General features: G+C 41.4%; 1 protein-coding gene across 1 annotated transcript in view; it reads left to right on the plus strand.

Annotated features, from left to right (window-relative positions):
- The first annotated feature begins 6,654 nt into the window (after positions 1-6,654).
- The window catches only part of LOC140198656 (polypeptide N-acetylgalactosaminyltransferase 5), a 30,589-nt gene continuing 15,217 nt past the window's right edge, over positions 6,655-22,026 (plus strand). The window contains exons 1-4 of the mRNA XM_072259663.1: positions 6,655-8,539; positions 9,983-10,149; positions 14,327-14,446; positions 15,886-16,021. Of these exons, the coding sequence (XP_072115764.1) occupies positions 6,843-8,539; positions 9,983-10,149; positions 14,327-14,446; positions 15,886-16,021 (2,120 nt within the window). The 5' untranslated portion in view covers positions 6,655-6,842. The remainder of the gene's footprint in view (positions 8,540-9,982; positions 10,150-14,326; positions 14,447-15,885; positions 16,022-22,026) is intronic.

The raw sequence follows: 22,026 nt of genomic DNA on the forward strand, positions 1-22,026 counted from the left end.
TCATTGTTACAGCCTAGACAGCGACTGCAGTGCATTGGTAGGTGGCAGACACTGCACCCACATGTGACGGTGATAGAGGAAATCTCTTTCCAATGTGCGCCTCGTTGATGATATCCAGCTTCATACCTGTTTTTATGGCAATGGTATGAACGTGGCAGGTGATGTTGAATTTCCGGTCAATGGTGACTTCTAAGATGTATTGAGGGGAGATGTAGTGATAGTAATGCAACTGAATGCCAAGGATAGGTAGTCAGACTCTCTCTTTTTGAAGGTAGTTCTTCCCTGGCACATTTGTGGCATGAATGTTATTAACTGCATAAACCAATTCTGAATGTTGCATATAGGCATTCACTACTTCATTTCTGAAATTCCCATGAATGGATTTTAACATTATGCAATCATGACCAAACATCCCACCATAAGACCTGAGGATAGAAGATCATTGCTGAGCGGCTGAAGATGGTTGTCCAAAGGAATTCTTGCAGAAATATCCTGAGGCTTCAGTGATTGATCTGAACAACTATTGTACTTTGTGAAAAGGATACCTTTGAATCCGTGACATCGTCTTTAATTACATAGTTCATATCTTCAGCAGTAGGCACTATTCAGCTAAGTATCCAGCTGGCTTTGGTACTGCTCTTTTAATCATAATGACCAACAGCACATTTTCAAAATGGTTTCACTTGGGTGCACAGTGCAGGAGATTTCTGAATTAGAGCTAAGCATTTAGAATGTTCCTGGTATATCTTTGATTTAACATAATTTTTCATAACAATAAACTTGACTGTGAATAGGATGTTACATCATTGGCACTTGCATTTTTGTTGACTGTTATTAAGATGTTACACCCATCCAATGAAAAGAGGATCAGTCTCCCATTCTTAGTAATAGGACTATTTATAATAGTCAATCACTGTTTAGCCTTTTCGACCTTACTGGCTAGGAGAGCCATTTTATTGAAGTGGAAAGATTCTAATCCACCTACGGTCTTTTATTGGCTCTCCTCCATTATGTCCTTTTTAAGTTTAGAGAAAATAAGAAGTTGGACATTTGATACATCCTTTAAATTTGAGCAAATCTGGCGACCTTTTATCCAATATTTTCATTTAATTTGATTTATTACTCTTTCAATCTTTTTTTTCAAAGTTTAGATTTGATCAGAAAGTCTTTCTTTCTTCTGTCTTTGGTTGTATCCTCTAAATGGACTGCCCAGTCCCTTTTTGTTTCTTTTTTTTTGTTTTTTTTATATAGTGCAGTGTTTTTTTTTTCCTCTTCATTTAAAATTTAATATTTTTTTCTTTTCTCTTCATAAACTGATAAGAGGAGAATTGCTATTTTCATTTTTTATTATATATTTTATACTGGTTTAATAATATCTATGATTTTGACAATGTTTATCTTAATCTCGGTTTATATCATTACTGGTATATATAGTTGAGATAATTCTCCTCTTGATTGTATTTATGTTCCTTTTAAATCAATAAAAAGATTAATAAAAAAAAATCACTGCTTACTTTGCAAAGCTGAATCATTCTTAGTCTTTTGTTGTCTCTTAGAGGATATTCCACCCAGACAACTGTTTGTTCCAGGTCATCAGGTCATTAATTTTACAAGTCTCTTCTGAAGGTGTTATACGAAATTTAAAGTTTTAATAGAATTTTCTCCTTGGACTTGCTTTTGCGCCCTATAGATAAAGCCCTATAAACTGGGTGAGTTCATGTCCAATTTGGGCTATTTCTTGCACTGTGCATGAAATATTATTGTATAAATTCTTATTTTGGGGCTAAATTGGACAAAAGAATCAGAGAAAAATTATGACAAAAATGAAAGCCTTTCAATCCAGCACGGCTGTGCAAGTCAAAAAGGAACTTCCAAAGTAATTCCACATTCCTGAACTAGGTGCCTAGACTTGCACCTGACATTGCTTCATATACTCATTCATCCATCCATCCATCCCTCCCACTTGCAAGCAATGAATTCAAGATAATTACCTGGAAAAAAAAAGCATTTTTATATTCCTTGTGAGAAAAAAGGCCAATTGGCCCATGGGGCTCATCAATCCCATTCCTCAAACTAATTTGCTATAAACCATTCACTTCCACAAGTCCACTAACTCCAGACTGGTTATTCTATCATTTATCTGCATTAGTGCAACATGACGTAACCAATTAACCTATCAACCTGAGTGTCATCACGATATGGGATGGAACTGGAGCCCCTGGCGAAATCCAGTCTGAGAACCTGCAAACTACACAGAAAAAGCACTGGTGTTCAGGACCTCATTTTCAAAGAATTTGAGATTTGGAATAAAATTTCACTCTTTTGGGATTTATATGAGATAATAAATAACCAGATTAACACAAAATGTGAATGAAGCAATAATTTTTTTTCAATTTTTGGCATGAAGAGGAATTGCTCCTGATTGCAACATCATCAGTGTTCAGGTTGAGAGCGTTGATAGCTTCAAGTTAATAGGAGTGAATATCACTAATAGCCTGCCCTGCTCCAACCGCATAGAGGGCATGGCCAAGAAAGCTCACCTAAGGCTCTACATCCTCAGGAGGTTAAAGAAATTTGGCATGTTCCTGTTGACCGTTACCAATTGATATCAATGCATCCTATCTGGGTATAGCAACTGCTCTGTACGTGAGCACAAGAAAATGCAAAGAGTTGTCGACACAGATCAGCACAACATGGAACCCAGCCTCCCCCGCTAGGGACTCTTTATACTTCTTGCTACCTCAGTAATACAACCAGCATAATTAAAGACCCCACCCATCCCAGATATTCTCTCTGCTCCCCTCTTCCACAGGGCAGAAGATAAAAAAGTCTAAAAGCACTTGCCGTCAGACTCAAGGACAGCTTCATATTGACTATTGAATGGTTCTGTAATATGTTAAGTTGACCTCACAATCTACCGCGTTATTTTCGTATGTAAACTGCCCTGCACTTTTTCTGTTGATGTTACGCTTTATTCTGGATTCTGTTATTGTTTTACTTCAAAGCACCGTGAAATTATTTGATCTGTATGAGCAGTACGCATGACAGGTATCAGTGGCAGAGCATTTTGGAGATAGTGATCACAATTCTATCTCCTTTGCCATACCATTGGAGAGGGATAGGAACAGACAAGGTAGGAAAGCGTTTAGTTGGAGTAAGGTGAAATATGAGGCTATCCGACAGGAACTTGGAAGCATAAATCGGGAACAGATGTTCCCAGGTAAACGTATGGCAGAAATGTGGCAAACATTCAGGGGATATTTGCGTGGCGTTCTGCACAGGTACGTTCCAATGAGACAGGGAAAGGATGGTAAGGTACAGGAACCGTGGTGTACGAAGGCTGTTGTAAATCTAGTCAAGAAGAAAAGAAAAGCTTACGAACAGTTCAAAAATCTAAGTAATGATAGAGATCTAGAAGATTATAAAGCCAGCAGGAAGGAGCTGAAGAATGAAATTAGGAGAGCCAGAAGGGGCCATGAGAAGGCCTTGGCGGGCAGGATTAAGGAAAACCCCAAGGCATTCTACAAGTATGTGAAGAGCGAAAGGATAAGGCATGAGAGAATAGGACCAATCAAGCATAAAAGTGGAAAAGTGTGTATGGAACCGGAGGAGATAGCGGAGGTACTTAATGAATACCTTGCTTCAGTATTCACTACGGAAAAGGATCTTGGCGATTGTAGGGATGACTTGCAGCAGACTGAAAAGCTTGAGCATATACATATTAAGAGGATGTGCTGGAGCTTTTGGAAAGCATCAAGTTGGATAAGTCACCGGGAGTGGACGAGTTATACCCCAGGCCACTGTGGGAGGTGAGTGAGGAGATTGCTGAGCCTCTGGCGATGATCTTTGCATCATCAATACTGTGGGAAACATTCCAGAGGACTGGAGGGTTGCAGATGTTGTTCCCTTATTCAAAGGGAGTAGAGATAGTCCAGGAAATTATAGACCTATGAGTCTTACTTCAGTGGTTGGTAAGTTGATGGAAAAGATCCTGAGAGGCAGGATTTATGAACATTTGGAGAAGCATATGGAATGTACCCTCGTGTTCTGAAGGAATTAGCTGTGGAGATTGCGGAGGCATTAGCAATTATCTTTCAAAAGTCGATAGATTCTGGCATGGTTCCGGAGGACTAGAAGATTGCAAATGTCACTCTGCTATTTAAGAAGGGGACAAGGAAGCAAAAAGGAAATTATAGACCTGTTAGCTTGACATCGGTGGTTGGGAAAGTTGTCGGAGTCAATTGTCAAGGATGAGGTTATGGAGTACCTGGAGGCATATGACAAGATCGGCAGAACTCAGCATGGATTCCTTAAAGGAAAATCCTGCCTGACAAATCTATTACGATTTTTTGAGGAAATTACAAGTAGGCTAGACAAGGGAGATGCAGTGGATGTTGTATATTTGGATTTTCAGAAGGCCTTTGACAAGGTGCGACACATGAGGCTGTTTAACAAGATAAGAGCCCATGGAATTACGGGAAAGTTACATACATGGATAGGGCGTTGGCTGATAGGCAGGAAACAGAGAGTGGGAATAAAGAGATCCCATTCTGGTTGGCTGCTGGTTACCAATGGTGTTCCACAGGGGTCTGTGTTGGGGCCGCTTCTTTTTACGTTGTAGATCAACGATTTGGACTATGGAATAGGTGGCTTTGTGGCTAAGTTTGCTGATGATACAAAAATAGGTGGAGGGGACGGTAGTGCTGAGGAAACAGAGAGTCTGCAGAGAGACTTGGATAGATTGGAAGAATGGGCAAAGAAGTGGTAAATGAAATACAATGTTGGAAAGTGTATGGTTATGCACTTTGGCAGAAGAAATAAACGGGCAGACTATTATTTAAATGGGGAGAGAATTCAAAGTTCTGACATGCAACGGGACTTGGGAGTCCTCGTGCAGGATACCCTTAAGGTTAACCTCCAGGTTGAGTCGGTGGTAAAGAAGGCGAATGCAATGTTGGCACTCGTTTCTAGAGGAATAGAGTATAGGAGCAGGGATGTGATGTTGAGGCCCTATAAGGTGCTGGTAAGACCTCACTTGGAGTACTGTGAGCAGTTTTGGGCTCCTTATTTAAGAAAGGATGTGCTGACGTTGGAGAGGGTACAGAGAAGATTCACTAGAATGATTCCGGGAATGAGAGGGTTAACATATGAGGGCCATTTGTCCGCTCTTGGTCTGTATTCCTTGGAGTTTAGGAGAATGAGGGGGGACTTCATAGAAACATTTAGAATGTTGAAAGGCATGGACAGAGTGGATGTGGTGAAGTTGTTTCCCATGATGGGGGAGTCTAGTAAGAGAGGGCATGACTTAAGGATTGAAGGGTGACCATTCAAAACAGAGATGTGAAGAAATTTTTTTAGCCTGAGGGTGGTGAATCTATGGAATTTGTTGCCACGGGCCACAGTGGAGGCCAAATCATTGGGTGTATTTAAGACAGAGATTGATAGGTATCTGAGTAGCCAGGGCATCAAAGGTTATGGTGAGAAGGCAGGGGAGTGGGACTAAATGGGAGAATGGATCAGCTCATGATAAAATGGCGAAGCAGACTCAATGGGCCGAATGGGCGACTTCTGCTCCTTTGTCTTATGGACTTATAATATGATTAGGAATAGTGAAGGGATGTGGGAAAACAAACTACAACGTATTTAAAATGGGAGGGGGCGCGCTTTCAAACACCTTGCAGAAATGGTTATTGGATGGATGACTTCTGAGTTTCAACTTGTATGTTTACCATTATCAACACAAACGCAGTTTGCTTTTGCCTCCTCCAGACTGAGAAGAGACTGACTAGCTTCTGATTTTTCTCACTATCTGATACAACTGGTGCCGAAGGATAAAGGTTTCTTCAAGTAGGGATATTAGCGTTCGCATTTGGGGTAGAGGGGTCTGTGATGCGCCAAATCCAATTAATTCGTTCTGTGCATATCCTGCCCCACCCTTCCCCACTGCTCAAAGTTGATTGGTGTGAAGATGCAAATTACGGTGCCTTGGAGAGCTGGTGATTTATCGACGCTGCTGCCAGTCAAACAACTAGCAAGTTTAGGTTAAATAGCAAAGTAATTGTACATTTCGAACGCCTTTTACATTATTGATCGCATATCGTAACGAGTTTTAAATTATGCTACAAGTGCTATAATAATCGTATTTTTGGTAGCCACAGAGGAGATCCACGACTTCGACAACAGCAAAAACAATATGGACTGTCAAGAATGTTTACAATTAATGCCTTGTTTTGCTCTCCACTCATAAGGAATATAAATGGATGGGCGGCTTTTTGATTTAGTAAAAGCTTAAAAAGAGGCTGTATTTTAAAAAAAGAACATAAGGTTTCCTTGGGACTTTTAAGATTTATTAAACCATTTTCAATTCCTGTGTTTAACGAGGGCATTTATGCAATTGTCACTAACAAATAAACTATGGGCACACCAAGTAACGGCACCGAAGAGGAATAACAATTCCAGAAAAAAAAGTTTGGGTAGATACCAGCTTTGAGCGGGTTTCAAATGGGGCTGGACTGCCAAGAAAGATGCAACCTTAGCTTTGTTGACACGTGGACCTTCCTGCGGCGCGCCTTATAGGAGAAGCACTCGTATTCCGATGCCAGCCGCTGCAAAATGACTCAATATTTACCTTGTATTAAGACGCGAGGTGGTTCACGATAATTGCATTGTTCGCAATTTACTGGGGCTAGGTCTCGGGAAGTTTCCCGGACAGTTGCAAAATGCCACGCAGGCAGACCGGCATCGTAGCAACTATGTGGAAGGAGGGTGAGTTCTTGCTGCAACATTCCACAAAGGCGGAATGACTGCCGGTTAAAAATCAAGGCAAGCAATCGGTCTGTAAAATGACGAAAATAAGGAAATTGTTCCGAGGCAGCGGCAGGATCCTAGGATTGATTTTTGTGGCTTCGATTATCTGGCTGATCTTTGACATGGCAGCGCTGAGGTTTTCCTTCACGGAGATCAACAGTAAACTTTCTAAGGAGGAATTCCTGCGCCTGGAGCGGCTCAGGTCGAAGGTGCTGCAGGACGAGGGGTTGCACAAAATGTTCCGGAGGAGGCCGGGTGGTGGGCTGGCAAGAGGAGAGAAGGTCACCAGAGCTCTCCGTGGAAATCCCGGCACCCCGAGCCGGCAGTCTGGCGGCGCCGTGGGTTTTGGGCGGAATAACGAGAATTTCCGCGCCCGTGCGCCCGCCAAACAGGCCCCAGACAGCCAGCTGCTTTTGGCCGCACCTGGAACCGTCAGGGAAGAACCGAACCCGCAGCCCACGGGACGCCGCAGCGACCACCCCCAACTTGCGGACCGAGTCGCCGGCGTCCGGACAACTGTCGCGCATCCCGGGCCGGTAATCGCGGCTTCTTCGCCCACCTTCCTGCCGGGGCCGGGGCAAAACCTGCCTGAGGTCCAAGCGCTGAGACCTGGTCATCAGGGCGCTGGGGAGGCAGTGGACGTCAGTTTAAAAGTCGTGACAGAACTGGAGTGGGAAGGACAGGTGAACCGCAGCGGACCTGGCAGAGCAGGTACGGAGGACGGCGTAAAAGTGGCCGAGGCAAAGGCTGATACAAACCGCTCGGGAATGTTAGTGGCTGCAGATAGATTGGGTTACTGGGTGCCCCTGCCAGGCGGAGAGAAGAGGGTACAGTGGACAGCAGTGAATGCACCGGTCCAGGCGACCGGCGCTAAGCAAATGAAGAATATAGTGAACCAATCACGCAGTGAAGTTTGGAATGGACTAAAGGGTGAATTTACCAATAACACGGAAAATAAAATTACTGTCGGCGGTAAAGCATGGGATGGGGCCTTAGGTAGCCCTGTTCACAACGCGGATCGCAAGAGTGACCCTGTCCACGACTCGGATCGCAAGAGTGACCCTGTCCACGACACGGATCGCAAGAGTGACCCTGTCCACCACTCGGTTCGCAAGAGTGACCCTGTCCACCACTCGGTTCGCAAGAGTGACCCTGTCCACCACTCGGTTCGCAAGAGTGACCCTGTCCACCACTCGGTTCGCAAGAGGGACCCTGTCCACAATACGGATCGTAAGAGTGACCCTGTCCACAGTAAGATTTGGAAGGGGACGCCAGGTGAACTTGTCAATATTACTGACTCAAAGAATGTTGGATTAAAACAAAAGGTAATTAAATACACACCTTTAACCAACGTGGTAAACAAAACAGCAATAAATCGCATTGAAAGTAAAAACACGCCACTTGTTACCGAGAAAAAAGATTCTTCGGTTAAGATTGTAGAAAAAGTAAATGTTAAAAGCAATGAAACGAACAATCAGCGGATAGGAGGCAATGTTTTAAAACGACCAGTTGCTAATTTGGAATCTGCCGCAGAAGTACACAAGGTTTTATCGATCGACAGGACTATATCTCCACGTAACCCTGGAGCCGTCGGTCAGTTTGGGCAACCTGCAGTTGTGCCAAGGGGAGAAGAAGAAAGAGCAAAGGAGAAATGGAATGAGGGACATTTTAACGTACATCTTAGTAACATGATCCCACTGGACAGGAGTATCCCAGATACAAGGCCAAAAGGGTGAGATTACCAAAGCGAAAAAAGATTGTGCAGTCATTATTTTGTGTATATGATTTTCTAAATGTAATCTTGTATTTGATGGCAGTATACCATTTTCTGATAATATGCCACATATTCTGGGTCGGTGATGTTTCATGGAGCTAGAAAAAGTAAACACTGCTTAAGGAAAGAAAACAAAAAAGGATGGTCTGGATTAGGATAATAGGCAGAAAATATAACTTTCCCCAGTTCTAACACCTTTACAAACACAAGAACAAAGGATTCAGAAGAATGTGAACATGAAAAAAGCAGTAGATTTCTCAGTCCCTCAAGCTTACCCAACCATTCAATATAACTTCTCACAACATCACTTGCCCCATCATTGAAATGTTCCCACAACCAATGAACTTGCTTTCAAGGGCTCTTCATCTCATCTTCTCGTTAGTTATTGCTATTTATTCGTATTTTTGCATTGCAGTTTGTTGTCTTCCACCCTTTGGTTCAAGGACCTTGTGGTTGAGGGGTAATAACTGTTCCTGAGCCTTGTGGTGTGGAGATTGAGGTTTCTGTACCTCCTTCCTGATGGCAGCAGGGCAAGGAGAGCATAGCCTTGGATAGTGAGGGCCTTCATGGTGGATGCTGCTTTCCTGCAATAGTGCACCTTGCTACAGTGCTCGGTATTGCGGTGGGCTCTCCCTGCTACGAACTGGGCTGTATTCACTACTTTTTGTAGGTCTTTCCATTCAAGACATTGGTGTACCCATACAAAGCTGTGATATAGCCAGTCAGTATACTCTTTACCATGCCTCTATAGAAGTTTGTCAAAGCTTTAGATGACAGGCTGAATCTGCACAGACTACTAAGAGAGTAGAGGTGTTGTCATGACTTCTTTGGAATAGCATTTAAATGCTGGATTCTCTGAAATGATAACACCGAGGAATTTAAAGTTGCTGGCCCTCTCCACCTCTGATCCCCTGATGAGGACAGGCTCATGGACCTCTGGTTTCCTTGTCCTGTAGTCAATAATCTCGCTGACATTGAGTAAATGGTTCTTGTTGTGGCGCCACTCAGCCGGATTTACCTGCACTGCACTTTATCTTTAGCTGTTACACTTTATTCTGTGTTGCTATTGTTATATCTTGTTCCATTTCAATGCTTTGTGTAATGATCTGATCTGTATGAACAGCATGCAAGATAAGTTTTTCACTGTATCTCAGTAAACCAATTCCAATGCTTTAAGATTATTCTGGAATAGATGAAGATTTGACACATTCAGACATGATACGGAAGTTTAGTACTGAAAATTGGTCAACTTTTTTTTTCCCTCTCTCTCTGTCTCCATTGTTACTTTGTGAACTTGGTTTGCTCTCTCTTCTCTGCTGCTTAACCGACTGGGTGTTTCCAGTATTTCTTCTTTTGCTTTTGGATTTAATCGTCATATCTTTGGGCATGTGTTTGTTACAGGTGTTCCGACCAATTGGTTCACAACAGCCTTCCAACAACGAGCATTATCTTGTGCTTCGTCGATGAAGTGTGGTCTACACTCTTAAGGTCTGTTCATAGCATCTTCAACAGATCACCTGCTCATCTCATTAAGGAAGTTATTCTTGTAGATGACTTTAGCACAAGAGGTAAGAAAGTAGTAGTTTTATCAATATCGCTAAATCATATATTTCTGATAAGCTCTTGTTTATTATTCTATGTAAATGGAAGTGAAATATAAAAAATTATTTAATCTTGCAAAGTGAATGAAGAGTCTTTTTATTTATAATTATTTGTTCTGCCTTTAAGTTATAAACACTTACTTTATCATTTTTTCCAAAATGACTTGGATTCTTTCTACTTTATGTCTAACCAACAACCAAAATGATATTTACAAAGTATGCTGCTTGCGTTAACTGTACCTTCAGACTCGTTACGTTTAATTTGCCTCCAAATTTGATCTTCAGTCTCTTGCCTGGTTTTCCATATTAGCAGCAACATATTTTGCCAGAACTATAATTGGGTGGTTTGTCTGTGTCTTTGCTATGAAGTCAAACTGAGAAAACCTCAAGGATTCCCTAGCAAATGTCAATAGTTATAAATGTAAGGAGCTCATAGACTTTGTCACTAATATTAAGATCATCTGGTTACTTGTAACTGCAGATTCCTTTTTTCCCCTCCTGAACCTAATGTGACAAGCATCTCCCTCGTCCCACCCTAGTACTTGTAAAAAGGCCATCCCGTTTTCTCAATTCCCCTGTCTCCGCCACATCTGCTCTCAGGATGAGGCTTTTCATTCTAGAACAAAGTAGTTGTCCTCCTTTTTCAAATAAAGGGGTTTCCCTTCCTCCACCATCAAGGCTGCCTCAAATGTATCTCTTCCATTTCATGCACATCTGCTCTTACCCCATACTCCTGCCACCCTACCAAGGATAGGGTTCCTCGTGTCCTCACCTACCACCCTTCCAGCCTCTGTGTCCAGCACATAATTCTCCGAAACTTCTACCACCTCCAACAGGATCCCACCACCAAGCGCATCTTTCCCTCCCTCCCACTTTCTGCTTTCTGCAGGGATCACTCCCTATGCAACTCCCTTGTCCCTTCATCCCTCCCCACTGATCTCCCTCTTGGCACTTATCCTTGCAAGCAGAACAAGTACTACACCTGCCCCTACACCTCCTCCCTCACTACCATCCATGACCCTAAACAGTCCTTCCAGATGAGGCAACACTTACTGTGTTCGGTGCTCCCAGTGTGGCCTCCCTGTGCATTGGTGAGACCCGACGTAGATTGGGAGACCACTTCACCGAGCATCTACGCTCCGTCTGCAGGAACAAGCGGGATCTCCCAGTGGCCACCCATTTTAATTTCACTTCTCATTCCCATTCCGGTATGTCTATCCATGGCCTCCTCCACTGTCATGATGAGGCCACACTCAGGTTGGAGGAACAGCACCTTGTATTCCGTCTGGGTAGCCACCAACCTGATGGTATGAACATCGATTTCTCAAACTTCCGGTAATGCCATCCCCTTTTCCTTCTCTCACAATATCTCACCAATCAACTTCTCAGCTCTTTACTTCATCCCTCCCCCTCCAGGTTTCACCTGTCACCAGGTGGTTCTCTCCTCTCTCCCTCCTCCAGGAGTAAATCTACTCCTTAGTTTTTTTTCCTCCAGTCCTGCTGAAGGGTTCTGGCTTGAAACGTCAACTGTACTTTTTTCCAGAGATGCTGCCTAGCCTGCCGAGTTCCTCCAGTCTTTTGTGTGTGTTGCTCAGATCTCCAGCATCTGCAGCTGCAGATTTTCTCTTGTTTGACAAACATCTAAAGTTTCTTTCCTTCCATATTTCTTTTGTTTCTCTTATTTCCCTCTAAACTTTCCACAGTTAAATTTTCTAGCATGCCACCAATATAATTATGTGCAATAAAATCCTCCAGCACTTATTTGTATTTTATAGTCACACTGGTGGCAAGTAAGAAAAAATATGCTGTAGAAGTGTAATCATAATATGTGAGAACTTTGCAGCAAAGTATGTTCCAAAGTTGCAAAGTAGCTGAAGGTTAATGGCTAGGATGCACCATTGTCAAATAAATTTGTTTGTTAAGTAGAAAGACTAATTTTGATATTTTGATTGTAAGTGGGATTGATTTTAAAACGTAGAATCTGCTTCAGGAAGAATATTCATAACTAATAAATGTTATAAGTCCATTTAGGACTGAGTTATGGCACAATCTAATTAATAAAGGACTAAGGTCAGGTAATGCATAAAGCAAAATAGTGACTATGCTTTATATACAACCCACTATCAAGGCAGGTTATATTTTACTTTCAATTGAGACTTTTTCCACGTCTCTTTTACAAAATATGCAAAACAAAAAGAATGTTTAAGTTCCAGGCATATGTAAGTCCGTTCTTTAAGCTCAGTCTCTTTGACCATGGCACCCACGGCCAGCAGAAACCACTGGATCATGATTATAAACAATAGCAGTAGTTAGTTATTATTCTCCTTCTTTGGGCTGTTCAGATTAGTTCATTTGGCTCTTGCTAAGCAAGGCACCATGAATACAAATAGCTGCTATGCTATGTATTCTTGCAAATTTTGCAAGTAGAATGCCTTAATCTATGCGCTGACTTTTCAAAGTGACACATGATGGAAGACTATCCTTCTAAATCCATTAAGATCTTGGTCTTTTAATTTTGTGAATGATAACATAATTGATTTTATCATGAGGAAAACTGTTTTGGAAATACTTGATTTTTTTTCAAAGCCAAAAGCTTAAGCCCGTTTTAAGTAAGTTATTTATTTCTTACTTATTCTTGAAGGATTAGCGGAAAAGGAATAGCTTTAGAAAATGTAAAGTCATCTTCAGGGAAAATAATTTTTTACTTGACTCCTAAGGGATAAAACTACACAACACAAGCTGGTCAGAAATTGTGCATATTTCAAAATACCCGAGGAGGGAAAGAAATTAAGTTTTTTTTTCATTGTTGAACTTTTCTTGAAGATGTGTGCTCTCTTCTAGACTGGCTTTTTAGTTGTGTAGGCTGTCTAGCCTTTTGGAGCTGCCATTAGAAAGTTCTGTGGCCTCTACTGAAAGCTTTTTATTTTTGGTCCAAAAACAAAAAGTGAGTCTACAGTCTGAAAATGCATTGAACAAAATGTCAGTTCAATCCATGTAAAAGGCTAGTCCCTGTCTTAAAAAACAGGACTGTTCAAGTTTGGCAGCTATCTCTCTTGTGCAGAAACTGCATGACAAATGCAAATGTCACAATTCATTCTTAATAGTCTTAAGTTCTTTTAGTAAAACTTAGGCTTGCAGTTCAGTATTTCCAAATGTAATTTTATTCTAAAGTTCTGTAGTTGTTGGTTAAAACATAGTTAAAATGAGAAAGCTCGGAAGGAAGTGATTTGGTTCTACCTGATATATCAACACTGGTTCATTTGTGCGGCTAACCAATCAGCAACGTTTTCCTTCTCATTTCCAAAGACTTGTGGATGTTTTCACATCTGAGTATTGGTCAAATGTTCGTTTGAGTTGTAACTAAATCCCTTCCATCGTCCTTTCCAGATCAAACTCACTGTTGAAACATTTTTTTTATGCCTTACCTCTGTTTCTTTTGCCAGTCACCTTAAATCGGAGGACACTACTCCTTATCCTTTTGGAAGTGCCTTCTACGTATTTGCTCTTAAACTTTCCATGATTTTGAACACTTCCAACAAATCCATTAACCTTTTTTTTGGTATTCAGTAATACAGTATATCCTTAGCTCTACTAGTATCTGCTTGGAACAGAGATGGTTCATCCTCATTAACATTCTGCTAAATCTCGCTGCACTCTTGCACCCTTTTCTGAAGTTTAAACTGAAACCATTTTCCTCCCTGATTGTTTGCTGTCCCTGCTTTTTAGTATCTGCTACTCCTAAACCAAGATTGCTGTCCACACCAACATTGACTCTGTTTTCACCTTTAAAACAAATACTGTTTTCTTTCATGGCAAGGCACATCGCCAATATTTACCAAATTTAACCTTTTTGTGATATCTTCATAGCTTGCCTCTCCAGGAAATGATTGACAACAACTCCATCCCACTCCTCCCCCCACAATCTATCTCTTGCAACATTTCTCTCATAAGCTAACAACTCATTCTTTTCATGCAAGTTATTGGACTGAATGGTGCTGGCGGTGGTGTGCAGTTATAAAGGAAACCACTGAACTGTGAAGGGAATTCATTGTTGGATGTGCCAATGTATGCAAAGTTGACCCAATTACTTCTCAGAAGAAATCAATTTAATGAATAAACTCTACTTTTTCCCCCTATTATATAGAATACCTGAAAGAGAATTTAGACATATATATGTCACGGTTCCCAAAAGTTCATGTTATTCACCTACAGGAGCGTCATGGTTTAATTCGAGCCAGACTTGTGGGAGCAGCAAGTGCAACAGGTACGATGCAATTCTTCCCTTAGCTGGTATAGACAAACCAATTATCTCCCCTCTATCTTTCCAGTCCAGATAATGGTCTCAGGTCGAAACATTGACTGCCCATTGCCTAACCCACTGAATTCCCTCAATGTGTTCGTAAGTTGCTGCAGATTTCCCGCCTTTACAGTCTTGTGTTTCCCTCACTGATATTTACTTTGGATTCAATTCATTGTAGCAAATGTTTCTGAGAAATGCAAGTAGTTTTGCACATAACAATTGATATTTTCCCATAAAAGTGCCAGGAAGTTAAGGATTTTTGCATGCAGACACTTGGGCACAGAAGTCACTTAACTTAGTAATAATTCCTCAATGTTGTTTCTTAAACAATGCTCTGAAAGTTTATTCCATGGACTTGATCATGAGACAATTAAGACAGAGATTCCTAGAAAATTATATAGAGAATGTGTTTGAACAACCTGAATCAGGCATTACTTTGTAAAAAATCATGTGAATGGGAATGCTGCAAGGCACAATCATTTCTTATATAGTGGAATTTTTTAAAAGTTTTGGACTATTATTGAATGTTTCTGAACATTAGGAGGATGGATAGCCTTGTCAAAGGTCTGCGGCCTTTTTTTCATGAGCAGGAAATGTTTTAAACCCCTCCCACCAATGCATAGCCACTGTCAGTGAACCTGCTATTGCATTGGATGAGGATTGTGCTGCCCTGTGAAAAAAATCTAGCATCAGGGCATCGCATAAGCTAAGTGTAGACATTGTTCAAAGCTCAGCTGCATGCAGATGGCCCCCGATGATGACAAATAATTAATACCTTTTTTAAATGTACAACTTTATTCATCCTGATTTGCTAATTAAGTTTCATCATGATGTGGAAGCGCCAAGTATGGCATAGGCCTAGTTTTAAGCATAAATTTCCAGATTACAGTTTCATCAGCCTTGCATTGAAGTAAGGGAACACTTAAAAACAAAAGATCACAAACATGAGAAAATCTGCTGATGTATGTTGCATTGTAAAGGTTTTCTTGAAACATCTAAAGTAGATTTATTTTTAAAACATACAAGGATGTACACTAGAATTACATTTTCTTTATAATATACTGTAAATATAGAAACAAAATCCTGAAAGTAGTAAATCCAGCAGTTACAATGATCGAAACCCTTTGTATCATGATTATATCTGTTGTTAATGGAACTGCTCATATACATTTACAATTTCTGCAGTTTTCTTTTTCTTTATGAAATTATATCAGCTGACAACCACCATCTTTCAATAAAAGCACTTTGCATAACTGATAATGTACGGTCATGGTGTTTTAGCTGTCCCTTGAGATGAAGTGACAGTGGTTGAACAATTTCAGCTCCATACAATTGTCTCATCATAGTCCAAAATTATGCACTTTAGTTATATGTTAAATTATTTCTTCCCTTTGCATTTTCAGGAGATGTTCTAACATTTTTGGATTCCCATGTTGAATGCAACGTTGGTTGGCTGGAGCCACTTTTGGAAAGGATCCACTTAAAGCGAACAAAAGTAGCTTGCCCTGTCATAGAAGTTATCAGTGATGACGATATGAGGTACAATCACGTAATCCTGGTTAGTTACTTTGGGAGAGTGCCTAAGGAAATTAACAGATTTATAGTCTTTAATATTGATTTCACTCAGTGTAAACCACTGAATATAGCCAATCAGTTGCCAAAATTTTCACAAAATATCAGCTGCAACTTGGGATAGGTGTCCAACTGGGACATCCAGAATTATACCTGTAAATCATGTAATTTCATTTCTAAATTACATTCAGTGTGTGCTTTAAAGTACTTGCATTCTTGGTCCTTGTCAATAGTTTTATGCACTGTCAGTTTTACTATTTGCTAAACTAAACGTGTGTCAGCTGGTGGTGTCATGGTATCAACTCTGGACTTCGAGGTGGGTGGTCCGGCCAGGTCCCAAGATGCAGCAGCATCTGCTCGGAAGAAAGGCCTGGCTCTGTACCTTATGAAAACCCCATGGACAACTACACTACCAACAGACTAAACACAAGGGTACATAGAGCATAGCACAGGACGGGACTTTCAGCCCATGATGTTGTACCAACCTTTATAGGCGTACTACATGGTCAACCTAACCCTTCCCTCCTGGACCTTGTCAATAGCCCATAACCTCCATATTTCTTACATCTATGTGCCTGTTCTAAGTATCTTTTAAGTGTCCCTATTGTATCAATCTCTACCACCACTCCAGGCAGTGTGTTCCAGGCACCCATTACTCCCTAAACTCATGTGTGCCTTGTGTAATCTTAAGCACCATTACTAAGTCGTCTATCATACTCTGTTGCTCCAAAGAGAAAACCCTAGCTCTTCCCTCTTAAGACATTCGGCAGCAATCCGATAAATCTCCTCTGCACTCTTTCTAAAGCTTCCACATTCTTTCATGAGGCTCCCTGAACTGAACACTATACTCCCAAGTGTGGTCTAACCAGAGTTTTAAGGATAAACACGAGTGATTCCGCAGATGCTGGAAATCCACAGTTTTGTTTAGCCATAGAGTGTTGAAACAGTGGAATTCTTTGCCACAGGCGATTGTGGAGGCCAAGTCTTTATGTATATTTAAGACAGAAGTCAATAGATTCTTGATTGGTCATGTCATGAAGGGTATGGGGAGAAGACAGGAGATTTGGGCTGAGAGGAAAGTTGGATCAGCTGTGATGAAATGGTGGAGCAGACTCGATGGGCCAAATGGCCTAATTCTGCACCTATATCTTATGGTCTTAAGGAGCTGCAATGTTACCTTGCAGCTATTTTGGTAGTTTTAAAGGTGCTCTTAATTTGTAGAGTTTTTTTTTTGCTTGAGATTAATTGGTATTTATTTTATCAGAGTATTTATAAGGGTTTTCAAGACAAAAACTAACGTACATGATATTAGGTTAAGTGACAAGTTTTTGAGGTTAAGATGACTCAGTTCAAAGTTACAGAATACTGTCAGTGTCCTGGATTTTTCTGACCTCTGTGTAGTCTTTGAAATAGTTCTTCTTTCCAGCTAATATCTCCTTATCCAACTCGTTTGAACTACTTAGCTTGTTCCAAACATTTCATCCTCTAGACAACCAAGGATTTACTCTGATCACTCCTAATACTTACCTACATATTGTCCCTCAGCATCATTACCAATCAGATACCAAATGGGCAACAATGACATCAGCTCTTCTGCATCATACACCCCCCCCCCCCCCCCGCCACCACCACTACCCAAACTCTACCATTGTCACTGGAATAATTGCTAATTCCTTCAGTTGAACTCTGGAATCACTGAATCCATCTCCTTCCTTGCCATTTTTGATCCCAAGTCAATCTTCTGGTCTTGTATTCCTTCCATGATAATAGCAGCCTGTGTCTTTGTTTATACTAACAACCATTTCTCTTTCCTCAACTATCGGGCTTTGAAACTCCCAATCATTTTTTTGTCTCATCTAATCTCATCTTTTCCACTGATCTCCCAGTAAGCCTTTCATTTTCTACATTCCATGAACTTCAGCTCAAATAAAACTCTGTGACTCCTATCATTTACTCTCATTTACTCATCACCATTATATTTTATATGGCTTTCTTATAACTTTGGGCCATTATTTTGCATTTAAGTTTTGTATGTCTTTGGGAATATTTTTCGTGACAAAGCAATATCAATGCTTCTTGCTTGCATTAAAGCACTTTAATTTTCTGTTACTGCTTTGGAACTGCTTGAGCACAAGGTGTGGGTCAGGTTGAGCACCCCTTATCCAAAAATCCAAAAACCTCCAAGAGCTGATATTTTTTTGAGTGCTGACATTATGCCACAAATGGAAAATTCCACAAAAAAATATAAATACAGTGTACTGTAACCTTTTAATCAAAGCATGGCATCGTAGGTGGAGACTGAAAGTTTCTTATTGTTCAACAACTGATTCAGGTATTCGCCTAATAGAAACATAGAAAACCTACAGCACAATACAGGCCCTTAGGCCCACAAAGTTGTGCCAAACATGTCCCTACCTTAGAAATTACTAGGGTTATCCATAGCCATCTATTTTTCTAAGCTCCATGTACTGTACCTATCCAGGAGTCTCTTAAAAGACCCTATCGTATCCGCCTCCACCACCGTTGCCAGCAGCCCATTCCACGCACTCACTACTCTCTGCATAAAAAAACAACAACAACTTACACCTGACATCTCCTCTGTACCTACTGCCAAGCACCTTAAACCTGTGCCCTCTTGTGGCAGCCGTTTCAGCCCTGGGAAAAAGCCTCTCACGATCAATGCCTCTCATCATCTTATACACCCCTATCAGGTCACCTCTCATCCTCCATTGCTCCAAAGGAGAAAAGGCCGAGTTCACTCAACCTGTCTTCATAAGGCATGCACCCCAATCCAGGCAACATTCTTGTAAATCTCCTCTGCACCCTTTCTATAGTTTCCATAGCCTTCCTGTAGTGAGGCAACCAGAACTGAACACAGTACTCCAAGTGAGGTCTGACATTACCTCTCGGCTCCTAACTTCAATTCCACGATTGATGAAGGCCAATGCACCGTATGCTGTCTTAACCACAGAGTCAACCTGCGCAGCTGCTTTGAGTGTCCTATGGACTCGGACCCCAAGATCCCTCTGATCCTCCACACTGCCAAGAGCCTTATCATTAATACTATATTCTGCCATCATATTTAACCTACCAAAATGAACCACTTAACACTTATCTGGTTTGAACGCCATCTGCCACTTCTCAGTCCAGTTTTGCATCCTATCAATGTCCCACTGTTACCTCTGACAGCTCTCCACACTATCCACAACACCCCCAACCTTTGTGTCATCAGCAAACTTACTAAGCTATCCTTCCCCTTCCTCATCTAGGTCATTTATAAAAATCACAAAGAGTAAGGGTCCCAGAACAGATCCCTGAGGCACACCACTGGTCACCCACCTTCATGCAGAATATGACCCGTCTACCACCACTTTTTGCCTTCTGTGGGCAAGCCAGTTCTGGATCCACAAAGCAATGTCCCCTTGGATCCCATGCCTCCTTACTTTCTCAATAAGCCTTGCATGGGGTACCTTATCAAATGCCTTGCTGAAATCCATATACACTACATCTACTGCTCTTCCTTCATCAATGTGTTTAGTCTCATCCCCAAAAAATTCAGGCTTGTAAGGCATGACCTGCCCTTGACAAAGCCATGCTGACTATTCCTAATCATATTATACCTCTCCAAATGTCCATTAATCCTGCCTCTCAGGATCTTCTCCATCAACTTACCAACCACTGAAGTAAGACTCACTGGTCTATAATTTCCTGGGCTATTTCTACTCCCTTTTTTGAATAAGGGAACAACATCTGCAACCCTCCAATCCTCCTGAACCTCTCCCGTCCCCATTGATGATGCAAAGATCATCGCCAGAGGCTCAACAGTCTCCTCCCTTGCCTCCCACAGTAGCCTGGGGTACATCTCATCCGGTCTCAGCAACTTATCCAACTTGATGCTTTCCAAAAGCTCCAGTACATCCTCTTTCTTAATATCAACATGCTCAAGCTTTTCAGTCACTGCAAGTCATCACTACAATCGCCAAGATCCTTTTCCATAGTGAATACTGAAGTAAGGTATTTATTAAGTACCTCTGCTATTTCCTCTGGTTCCATACACACTTTCCCACTGTCTCACTTGATAGGTCCTATTCTTTCACGTCTTATCCCCTTGCTCCTCACATACTTGTAGAATGCCTTGGGGTTTTCCTTAATCCTGCCTGCCAAGGCCTTCTCATGGCCCCTTCTGGCTCTCCTAATTTCCTTCTTAAACTCCTTCCTGTTAGCCTTATAATCTTCTAGATCTCTAACATTACCCAGTTCTCTGAACCTTTTGTGAGTTTTACATTTTCTTCTTGACTAGATTTACTACAGCCTTTATACACCACGGTTCCCGTACCCTACCATAACTTCCTGTCTCATTGGAACGTACCTGTGCAGATTTCCACACAAATATCCCCTGAACATTTGCCACATTTCTTCCGTACTTTTCCCTGAGAACATTATTTCCCAATTTAATCTTCCAATTTCCTGCCTGATAGTCTCAGAATTCCCCTTACTCCAATTAAATGCTTTTCTAACTTGCCTGTCCCTATCTCCAATGCTATTGTAAAGGAGATAGAATTATGATCACTATCTCCAAAATGCTCTCCCACTGAGAGATCTGACACCTGGCCAGGTTCATTTCCCAATACCAAATCAAGTACAGTCTCTCCTCTTGTAGGCTTATCTACATATTGTGTCAAGAAACCTTCCTGAACACACCTAACAAACTCCACCCTATCTAAACCCCTCACTCTAGGGAGATGCCAATCGATATTTGGGAAATTAAAATCTCCCACCACGACAACTCTGTTGTTATTATTACACCTTTCCAGGATCTGTTTCCCTGTCTGTTTCTTGATGCCCCTGTTACTATTGGGCAGCCTATAAAAAACACCCAGTAGAGTTATTGACCCCCTCCTGTTCCTAACCCCCACCCACAGAGACTCCGTGGATAATCCCTCCATGACGTCCACCTTTTCTGCAGCCGTGACACTATCTCTGATCAACAGTGCCACGCCCCCACCTCTTTTGCCTCCCTCCCTGTCCTTTCTGAAACGTCTAAAACTCGGCACTTGAAGTAACCATTCCTGTCCCTGAGCCATCCAAGTCTCTGTAATGGCCACCACATCATAGCTCCAAGTACTGATCCACACTCCAAGCTCATCCACTTTGTTCACAATACTCCTTGCGTTAAAATAGACACATCTCAAACCGTCGGTCTAGGCACGTCCCTTCTCTATCACCTGCCTATCCTCCCTCTCACACTGTCTCCAAGCTTTCTCTATTTGTGACTCAACAGCCTCTTCCCCAGTCTCTTCAGTTCGGTTCCCACCCCCCCCCCCAAACATTTCTAATGCAGGGAACGAAAGCAGCACACATTATGTTAATGGTATGCAATAATTTTTATTGTTAATTACATATATTTGATGAATAAGTGTAAGACATAGACTGCTTACTGGTAGAACATAAATGCAGAGGGAATGATGATGATGCCTAATAGCCACTGACTGTCCATCTGGGCAGCCGAGGTACTGCATTTGCTGAGTTTGCATTGGTATTTATTCCAATGATGTTTATTCAAACACTTCTCTTAACACTGTATATACAATTGCATGTCTTTCCTTATCATTGTGAAAACATCCCTAGAGACAACTGTTCAGCAAATCTATTGCTCGGAGTCTGTGGATCATAAGATTTATTATTATTGCTGAATGTAGCTTGTCTTATGTTCAAGGCTCCTAATTTAATCTGATATACTGTAAGTGGTATTTCTGTGACTAAACGGAAACAAATATATTGTAGTTTCCACTTTAAGTAATTTAAGTAAATACGAGTAATTCTACATTTCAAAAGATGATAGTCTGCTGCTTGAAAGCTTGAAGGTTTACCTTCAGAGTTTCCTGTTGTATTGATGATAGGTTTATCTTCCTCCTTGTCATATTTGCAATCTCCCCCCTCCCTCCCTCACTCACCCGTCGTTCTCTATGACC

The sequence above is a fragment of the Mobula birostris genome, chromosome 6 (assembly GCF_030028105.1).
Source record: "Mobula birostris isolate sMobBir1 chromosome 6, sMobBir1.hap1, whole genome shotgun sequence".
NCBI lineage: Eukaryota > Metazoa > Chordata > Chondrichthyes > Myliobatiformes > Myliobatidae > Mobula > Mobula birostris.